Below are 10,804 nucleotides of genomic sequence, written 5' to 3'. Positions count from 1 at the left end.
ATAAGAATTGCCAGACAACACAAGAAATCAGGGGCTAGAAGGTGGCATGGGGTTGCCCTAGTAGATAAGGTCAAGGAGAATTAGATTAGATTAGATTCAACTTTATTGTCATTGTGCCGAGTACAGATACAAAGCCAATGAAATGCATTTAGCATCTGACCAGAAATGCAAAGTATAGTGTTAATTACAAAATAACTGTGAATAAAAAGTGCTACAGCACACAAATATAAAAGTACTAAGACAGTACAATACGGATGCAATACCGCTTAGCGCTGTGATGTGAGGTTCAGCAGTGTCACAGCCTCAGGGAAGAAGCTCCTCCTGTGCCTGCTGGTGCGGGAGCAGAGGCTCCTGTAGCGCCTACCGGATGGGAGGAGTGTAAAAAGTCGATGGTTAGGGTGAGATGCATCCCTGATAATGCTTTTCGACCTGCCCAGGCAGCGTTTATGGTAGATGTTCTCAATGGTGGGCAATTGGGTGCCGATAATCCGCTGGGCAGTTTTCACCACACGCTGGAGTGCTTTGCTGTCCGATACGGGACAATTGCCATACCACACCGAGATGCAGTTGGTGAGTATCCCAAGAGGTTCTACAGATATGGTAGAACAAAAGGATTGCAAGGGACAAAATTGGTCCTCTGCAGATCAGAATGGCAATCCATGTGTGGAGTCAAAACAGATGGGGAAGATCTTAAATAAATTTTTTGCTTCAGTCAATAGAAATGAAGCAAAGTGGCACCAGCTTCATGGATCCTATACAGATTACAGAGGAGGAGGTGTTTGCTGAGCTGTAGCAAATCAGGGTGGGTAAATCCCCAGAGAATGACAAGGGTTCCCTCGGAGCCTACAATTGGCAAGTGCAGAAATTGCGAGGGCCCTTGCAGAGATATTTAAAACATCCTTAATGACAGGAGAGGTACCAGAGGATTGGAAGATAGCCAACGTTGTTCCACTGTTCAAGACAGGCTCTAAACATAAACCTGTAAATTATAGGCCAGTCAGTCTGACATCAGTTGTGGGAAGGTTATTGGAAGGGATTCTAAGGGACGGGATATATAAATATTTGGATAGACATGAACTGATTATGGATAGTCAGCCTGGCTTTCTGAGTTGTAGGTTATGTCTCACCAATCATAGAGTTTGTTGAGGAAGTTACCAGGAAAGTGGATGACGGGAAGGCAGTGGATGTTATCTACATAGACTTTAGTAAAGAATTTGACAAGATCCTGCATGGGAGGCTGGTCAAGGCGGTTCAATTGTTCAGCATTCAGGATGAGGTAGTAAATTGGATTAGGCATTGGCTTTGTGGGAGAAGCCAGAGTAGTGGTAGAGGGTTGCCTCTTTGACTGGAGGCTTGTGACTAGTGGTGTGCCACAGGGATCAGTACTGGATCTGTTGTTTGTCATAAAGACCAACAATCTGAATGATAAATTTGCAGATGACACCAAGCTTGAGGGTATAGTGAACTGCAAAGAAGGCTATCATGGATTGCAGAGGGATCTGGATCAGCTAGAAAAATGAGCTGAAAAATGGCAGATGGAATTTAATGCAGTCAAGTGTGAGGTGTTGAACTTCAGTAGGATCAGTCAGGGTAGGTCTTGAACAGTGAATCGTAGGGCACTGAGAAAGGGATCTGGGAATACAGGTCCATAATTCATTGAAAGTGGCATTACAGGTTGCTAGGGTAGTAAAGAAAGCTTTTGGCACATTGGCCTTCATAAATCAAAGTACTGAGTACAGGAGATGAGATGTTTTGTTGAAGTTCTATAAGACATTGGAAATGCCAGTTTGGAGTATTGTCTGCAGTTTTGGTCACCTACCTACAGGAAAGATGTAAACGATGTTGAAAGAGTACTGAGAAAATTTACAAAGATGTTGCCACGCCTGGATGATCTGAGTTATAAGGAAAGATTGAATAGGTTAGCACTGTATTCTTTAGAACATTGGAGATTGAGAGGAGATTTGATAGAGGTATACAAAATTATGAGGGGTATAAATAGGGTAAATGTGGTGCATGGCCAAGTGGTTAGGGTGTTGGACTAGCAATCTGAAGGTCGTGGGTTCGAGACTCCGCCGAGTCAGCGTGTGTGTCCTTGAGCAAGGCACTTAACCACACAATGCTCCAGCTTACCCAGCTGAAAATGGGTACCCTGGGGGTTAACCTCACGATAGACTGGCATCCTATCCGGGGTGGGGGGGGGGGGCGGGGAGTCTTGTACTCTCAGTCGCTTCAAGCCACAGAAACCTGCATAAGCACCGGCCTGATGGGCCACAGGGCTCGTGACAGACTATTAACTAACTAAATAGGGTAAATGCAAGTAGGCTTTTTCCACTGAGGTTGGGTGGGACTACAACCAGAGGTCATGGGTGAAAGGTGAGAAGTTTAAGGGGAACTTCTTCACTCGGAGGGCTGAGAGTGTGGAATGAATTGCCAGTACAAGTGGTGCATGTGAACTCAAATTCAATGTTTAAGAGAAGTTTAGATAGGTACATGGATAATAGGGGCATGGAGGGCTATGGTCCCAGTGCAGGTCAATGGAAGTACAGTTTAAATGGATTCAACATGGACTAGATGGGCCAAATGCCCTGTTTGTGCTGTACTTTTGTGTGAATAATCCTCAATTCAGTATTATATAATGAGAAAGGATTGTTTGCTGATCTAGTAGTTAGTGGGCACCTTAGGAAATAGTGATAATAGAAGGCCAGTATAAATGACAGAGCATCATTATGCAAATGACCAATTTCCCTGCTATCTCTGGAAATATTCTCTCCATTGACAGAGTCTCAGGTCACCCCAGAGCCCACAAACCAGAACATCCTCCATCCTAAGGATCCTCACAAGAAGATATTCTTTAAGGCAAAGAAACCCAATAAAAGTGGTCCAGCTATGGCCAATGATAGAAGATCAAAATAATACCAGGCTAAAAGAAAATACACATCCTGCCAAAAATAAAGTAAGCTTGAGGTTTGAGAAGGCTTCAAAATTTAGCGAACTCTGAAGGACCATGGCATTGATAGGGAATGGAAAACTGTACTATGAGAATATGGCAAAGATCATTAAAATAGAGTGAAGAAGCTTCTATGGATGCATAATTTTGCTGTTTGGTATTAGTTTGCAGAGCACTGAATCAAAGTGGTCCTGCAGTCTGAACATTCTCAAATTAGTACCCTACTATAGTTTATGGAAAAAAAAAGACCGACTGCCTGATATCCTGGCAGGAACCCATCATAAAGACCCCTACACCAGCTGCTACTAAGTGGTGCTGTGCTGGGAACCAGATGTGACTCTCAGTTCCAATGACCCATTTTCAATTTTGATCTCTGAAGTTTGCATGTGATCATATGACTTCCCTCCCATGTCCCAAAGACATGAAGGGTGGTACATTAATTGGCCACTGTAATTTGCCTAAGGTGTGATGCCTAAGGTAAAGTGATGGAAATGAGAGAAGTCTAAAATAGATTTGGTGTACACTGGTGTTTAGTCATCAGCTTGAACTTGGACAGAGTTCAGTACTGAGCAGCTACACAAGTCATTCCATTCCACCCAACACCAGGCCTCATTAGCAGGCTTTCCACAACATCCTGCAGGATAATGCATCACGAGTCATTCCAGGTTCCCAGCAGAGCAATGAGCAGCAACAGCAAGGACAGGAGTTCATATCAGATTCTCAACGCAGATTTGCAGGGATGGCATAAGCTCAGGTTGGTTTCCTGATACAGGTGCACTGACAGTAGTATCACTTTATGCACTATACAATGATAATACTTAACCATAATTCCATGAGTGCTGTCTTTCATGGGAATACAGCGGGCCTGCTGAGCAAGGAATCAGGGCATGCAAAAAGGAAACAGTTGTTCTACGCCCTTACAGAAGACAGGAAACTTAGACTGGTGAAAGAATAAACAGCATACATTAAGCAATGCTTTCTGTCCATTGTCACAGAAGAAAATATTGAAAATATCTAGCTAATATTGGAACTCTACAAGTGCAAAATGATTGAGCTTAAGAAAAAGTCTTAGTTAAAAAACCTGCTTTGGAGAAGTTAATGAGAAGTTAAGTTACCAGGAACTGATCTGCATGCTAGGGTTTTGAAAGCTGCATCTCTTGTGACAGCGGACACCTTGTTAACACTGGTCTAGAATGATTCCCGCAGATTGCAAATTAGCAAATGTGATTCTGCTAATAAAGGAGAAAAAGACAGGGAACAACAGGCCAGTTAACATGACATCAATAATAGGGAAATAGCAGGAATCCATAATGAGACTGTAATATGCCATTTGAAGTAATAGGACTGGGCAGAATCTACTTGGAGTTATTAAAGCATATGTCAAATATTTTGGAAATTTTGTTTGGAGGTTGTAACCATCAATATAAATAAAAGCCAAATAATTGATACAGTATATTTGGACATTCAGCAGGCTTGCAACACCTTGTTACACAAAAAATTATTGAACAAGATTACAGTATACAGTATTTGGGGTAATATAAAGAGGCCTCATTGGGCATATTTGAAACAGGGATCCATAGATTTGTAGATCTTAAGAGGCTAGGTAGCAAATTGTGATGAGATAAAAGATCAACTATGATCCCACTTAATGGCACAGTATGCATAAGAGGCAATATGAAAAATCCTGCTTCTATAACTCAGGCTTTACAAAGCTGAAGTGATTTCTAAATCCACTGATGGATGTAGTGATCTGAAGGGGAGCAATATTTCATGGCTCAACTGTACTTTGTGCTATTAACAAAACTCCAATGTTCTATTTTGTTCAATTTATTCCATGTGCAGAGGCAGCAATTTTATGACATCATACATTAAATTATGCAGCAAAATATTCAAAATGGAACTTTGTTTTTTTTGCGACAAATGACGGACCTGGAATTTAACAGTGGCAAAGATTAATTTAGTGCTCAAAATCTTAAATTCATTGGAGAGATATGTTCACATCTCATATTGAAAATTACATTTTTCACCAGTTTTCATTGGATTCAAGCATTAGGTTTTTAAAAAGAATATGAGATCACAAAGCAATAAGCAATCTCTGAAATTTTAGCTTTTGTTCTGTCACAAATCAAATCCTATGATTTTCTACACTTATGATTTCAACTCTCATAATTGATAAAACCAACTAAGAGGTAAAAGTTAACAAGAGTACAGTGAAGATCAAATGATAAGATACATACTAATATGAATGAGACCAACAGAACAGGACACTTTATGATACAGAGGTTTCTGAAGCATTTCCTTTATTCCATTTTTAATTAGTTTTTACTTTTAATGAAGCCAAGCAATTTGCCTGATCAGAGTCTTCCTCAAATCAGGTGATACCATAACTGCACTTCTCAGTTCTGATTGGAAATTGGGTAAAATCAGTAATCTCTTTATTCTAAAGTTAGACAAGAATGAAAAGTTATATTCCTTTAGTAGAACTTTTCAATGATATATATTTAATATGATGAGGTAAAAAGTACAGTATTCAAACCATGGCCAAACCTAATGGCTCATTTTACATTTCAACTGGTATTTGTGTGTCCAGATGTGGGCATTCAAAATATTTACACATTTTTTGTCTAGTTAATGATAACAAGAAGTACGTAAAGGGTTGAGGGAGCAACTTAACAATAAATCAGACTCGGGCAAAACTCTCCACTGACTTAAATGAGCTGCCAGTCCACCATTTTCAGAAAGCCAGTAGCAAAATGCCCTTTCTTGCATTAGCTTCATGTAGCATAACTATCAGAAGAAAATTGAGGACCCACATGGATAGTTATTTCCAACAGTTAAAAAGCTCTGTTTGCAGTTGTCATTCAAAACAAGGCAATTCTTTACAGGATGCACAGAGTACCGATGTAAAAGCATCCAAACAGCAGAGTTATGGCAGTAGTTGTAACTGGGTTGTGGTAAGTAAATTCAATTACCATGTGTGGATGTAGGAAGAAATATGATAATTCCTACGTTTATGTTTTAAAGTACCCATTAAAATGTTTTTTTAAATACTAAGGATAGTCATACTTTGGTTTGTGGTAACTATGGTCAGGGCTTCAAGAGCTATACAGCGGAAAATATATGCTTTGTCTTGTGCTTTGTGCTGATTAGACAAAGCAGACAACAAACATCTCATGATGCCCTGTGTTAAATATATACATAAACCTGGTTTGGTGAAAAAAGCACAAACTAGTTTTCAAACAAATTCATTCTGATTGTCACACTGGATATATTATATTTAGAAATATTCTCCAAATAAAGGATTTTCAGACTGGGGATTTTGTTCCAAAGCTGAGATATAAATGAATGAAATTGTTATCAATCTAATTCTTCAAATAAAAACTAGCAGTAAAAGCTCATTCCTACTGGGGGTGTAGGGAAGGGGCAAAGCATTCAGAAAATTATAGCATTTGCCTAAACGGAAACTACATGATCAGCACAGAAGTGTAAAAATTTCCATGATAATGATGTAGTTATAAAATTGCAAGCAAACAAACAGGGGAATATTGATACAAGTTTGATGCTCTAACATTGGAATGTACTTTAATCAGAGTCTTCATCATCAAGGTATTCCTCTGCATTACTTGCAGTCCTTATGATGCCTAAAAAGAAAAGGAGAGGTGTTTACTAAGTTACACATATGCAAGAATGCAAATAGAAAGATTCAAAAGAGACAAAATATATCACCTTGTTGTCTAAAAACTTGTCCTGTATTTCTTTGGCAGAAGCTTGCATCACACAAACACCACTCTCTCAAACTTACCCAATTCTGGCGAGTGTCCTGGGACCATGAAACAAAATCCCAGAACAGCAGGACTTCATACAACATTAATGAGTGGCCCAACAAAGTCACACCCACAGTTTGGTCAGCACTCCAAGCTATCAAACTAGTTGAAAGTTTCTCATTGATCACTCTGTCTCTCAGAAACAATTAACACCAATTTAAAATGATGTATTTTTCATAATTAGAATATATTTTACAAAAAATACTGAACAACTGAATACATTGAGCAAACAACAAATAGTAGAAATATCACCTTCATATCTTTCTTCTCTGCAATCTCCATTATGTCAATGATTCTAACCTGGTATAGGATCTCGTAGTCAATCTCCCAACATAACTGTTGGGGAAACGAGCAACATTCTACTCTACCAGTAACCTGCACAGTGAATCCAGCAGCAGAGTGGATTTAACCATCAGTGAATAAGTTTTGGGCTTATATCTGTCCCAGAATTTACATTCAAAAAATGAAAAATCGAAAAACTGCGGGTGCTAGAAATTAAGAAATAGAAAACGTTGGACGCACTTAGCAGGTCAGGCAGCCTCCGTGGAAGGAGGGAGTTAATATTTCAGGCTGAAACTACTTTATCTGAACTGAACTGATGAGTGTTTTGGTATTTTCTGATTTTGTTCTATACAGAGTTTTGGGTTCATGTACTAAATTAATCACAAGAACCTTCAAGGGGATTGGAATAATACACAAGATTAAACTTAGTCTTAAACTTGAAACTCTGTCATATTTATTAACTAAAATAAGTTATCAAGATTTAAATGTGTCAATGCCGAGCATTTTAAGTAACAGTGTGTGTAATCAATGCCTAGAGTCTTCTTTCATAATTTATAAGGTGCTATAAAATGTCATATCATTAGGCCCAATGGCATGAGAATTCTAGCTCGTTAGAAACTATCAGAGTTAACTGCATTATTTGTCCAGGTAAAGGTTACTCCACTAACAAAAAACTAGGCTGATGAATAACTGGAGGCAAAAAAACGCTTATTAAATTCCCATAACTATTACATTAAATACCTAATTGGAAAATATTTAAAGAAATCACTCATGATTATACTTTAATTGGATAACTTGGCATAACCCTCAAATTATGTTTATGAGCAGAGAAATTTATTAGAATAAAATGAGATGCCGACTCCTGTGAAGAAAGTCTATTCTTTGAGTGGAATTGACAGTAAAAATACTAAGTTAAACATTCAGCCAAATTTGCTTAGTTTTGGCAGTCATTGTGAGATTTTCCTCGTATCTACAAGTAATACAACTCATCTTAAATACCACCTCTTGGCACAATGCAACCCTCATTATTAATCCTTTATTACTGTATCCCTCAGTTCCTTGAATGTGTTGTGGTTGGCAATTTTGTCTCAACCTTTCCTCAAACTACTCATTGGAATCCTTCCGAACAGTTTCTAGCCCTTCCACTATATCAGAACACCCAACAGTGATTGTGATAAAGGTAGTTTCCATCACCTCTACCTGTATGCAACCATTGAAAGAACCACTTTCCTCTGATATTCTCTAATCTCCTCTCACTGGATGGGGATCATACTCAGGTCGACATTCATCTATTCTGTAATCATCAGCACCCACACACAACTGAAAAAAGTACAGCAGTTACCGCAGACATGCCAAAGATATGCCACCTGCTAATTTACTACTAAACTATTCATACGTATCATGGCCAGCTTTACTTGTTCTAGTTTGTATGAACACTACAAGATGGCGCTGGTGTGCATCGGTGACTCTCTTCAGGTTACAGGAAATTATACTAGCCTTCCTCTTAACTACACTGCTTTTAAACCACTATCACTGCAATCTGCAGCATGTAAGTTTCCTCCGAACAACGGACTACACAATGATCTTGAGATCTCAGGCTCAACAGTTAAATGCGGAGCAGTTAAGTACGGCATCTTAAGGGTCAATGCCAAAGCTGAAAACGCAGCAGGAGAGGCGGAATTCAAACCAAGCTGAAGCACAGAGGGATGAGGCCTCCTCTGCCTGCCATCTTGTTAGCGAATGTGTAGTTGGTTAACATAGAAACCCTACAGCACAATACAGGCCCTACGGCCCACAAAGTTGTGCCGAACATGTCCTGCCTTAGAAATTACTAGGCTTACCTATAGCCCTCTATCTTTCTAAGCTCGATGTACCTATCTAAAAGACCCTATCGTATCCGCCTCCACCACCATTGCCGGCAGCCCATTCCACGCATTCACCACTCTGAGTAAAAAACCTACCCCTGACATCTCCTCTGTACCTACTCCCCAGCACCTTAAACCTGTGTCCTCTTGTGGCAACTATTTCTGCCCTCTGACTATCCACATGATCAATGCCTCTCATCATCTTATACACCTCTGTCAGGTCACCTCTCATCCTCCATTGCTCCAAGGAGAAAAGGCCGAGTTCACTCAACCTAATCTCATAAGTCATGCTCCCCAATCTAGGCAACATTCTTGTAAATCTCCTCTGCACCCTTTCTATGGCTTCCACATCCTTCCTGTAGTGAGGTGACCAGAAATGAGCACAGTACTCCAAGTGGGGTCTGACCAGGGTCCTATATAGCTGTAACATTACCTCTCAGCTCCTAAATTCAATTCCACAACTAATGAAGGCCAATACACCGTACGCCTTCTTAACCACAGAGTCAACCTGCGCAGCTGCTTTGAGCGTCCTATGGACTCGGACCCCAAGACCCCTCTGATCCTCCACACTGCCAACAGTCTTACCATTAATACTATATTAATACAGGTTGACCTTCTATAATCCAGCACCATTGGGACCTGAGGAGTGCCGGATTAGTGAAAATGCCGAATTACAGAAGGATCACATTAAGCAATAGCCTACTGCCTCATCATACCTTTAAAATATCATGTAAATCAGTACTTGTTAGATAGTAATGAAACAGAAATATTAAATGAGTAGCAAGTGAAATTTTAAAGTATTATACTGTACAGGCACAGATAAAATAAAGGGTACAGGTAAATGTACAGGAATTAACCAGCAGGTGAGATGGCCGGTGCCAGGCAGCTGCGCTTCATGCAAATGATATTAATAAATGCAGGAAAACAAGCAGGAATCCCCTGTCTGTGCTTACAAGAGTGCCCCAACACGTGAACAGATCTAGCGCAACCAAAACAATGCACAGCAGATTGGTACGGTGGCCCCGGAAATCTGAAATCATAGTTGCGCGAAAAAAATGAAATCAGTGCCGGATTACCAAAGGAACTGGATTATAGGTAGCCGGGTTAGTGAAGGGCGACCTGTACTATATTCTGTCAAAAATAGGATTGATGATCTCAGGGCAAGGCGGCTGTATCAGAGGCAGATCTTAATAGTTTGTTGCATTGAGACTTGGTTAACAGCAAACACAATGGACGAGGCTATCTGATGAGACGGTTTTAAGATTTTCTTTATCCTCCTTTACACTCCAATTTGATATTTATTTTTCTTTGTACGTTCACAACATCAGACAATCTTGACATCTGATTTTGGAACTTTGATTCTTATTTTTCTTCTGCATTTCTCTGTAATATATTTATAACTTTTATTTTGGAAAAAAGCTCCTTGCTAAATTAAGTTTATTTTTCTTCTTTCTCCATTTGATGCTGTTCTCTTGCAGTTTGAAGCAGCCTTTTACGGTCATTCAAATGTCAATAATTTTGCCTGAACTTTTATTCACTTTCCTGGATTTCTTCCTTTCAATTCTATTTACATCTTTTCCTTTTCTGTTCTAATTTTACTTTAATTTGTGGTTTCCGTTTCAATTCATGTGAAATTCTCCCTTCCGTGCTGCCTTCTCCTGGTTTCAGAAGTTTTGTCAATATACCAAGAAGTGAAACCTTCTACTTTGTAGTTGCACTATGACTTCCAACATGAGATTCAACTCATGAACAGTACACTCTGTCAGTGCTATTACTCTTTCCTTCCAATTTTCACCAATTTGGGCAATTCTCTTGTCTTACAGTGCTTACTTGTACCATAGTCCTTTATTCATATCCCTTAGATACATTTTTGGTTACTCCACTTG

At 39.5% G+C, this 10,804-nt stretch overlaps 1 protein-coding gene across 1 annotated transcript in view; it reads right to left on the bottom strand.

The window, feature by feature from the left end:
* Positions 1-5,230: 5,230 nt before the first annotated feature.
* Positions 5,231-10,804, bottom strand: part of ostf1 (osteoclast stimulating factor 1) — a 49,424-nt gene continuing 43,850 nt past the window's right edge. Inside the window, exon 10 of the mRNA XM_072281542.1 lies at positions 5,231-6,588. Within this exon, the coding sequence (XP_072137643.1) occupies positions 6,530-6,588 (59 nt within the window). The 3' untranslated portion in view covers positions 5,231-6,529. The remainder of the gene's footprint in view (positions 6,589-10,804) is intronic.

The sequence above is a fragment of the Mobula birostris genome, chromosome 17 (assembly GCF_030028105.1).
Source record: "Mobula birostris isolate sMobBir1 chromosome 17, sMobBir1.hap1, whole genome shotgun sequence".
In the NCBI taxonomy this organism is placed as follows: domain Eukaryota; kingdom Metazoa; phylum Chordata; class Chondrichthyes; order Myliobatiformes; family Myliobatidae; genus Mobula; species Mobula birostris.
Note: the sequence above shows the minus strand (reverse complement) of the source record. Positions and strands in the feature narration are given on the sequence as shown.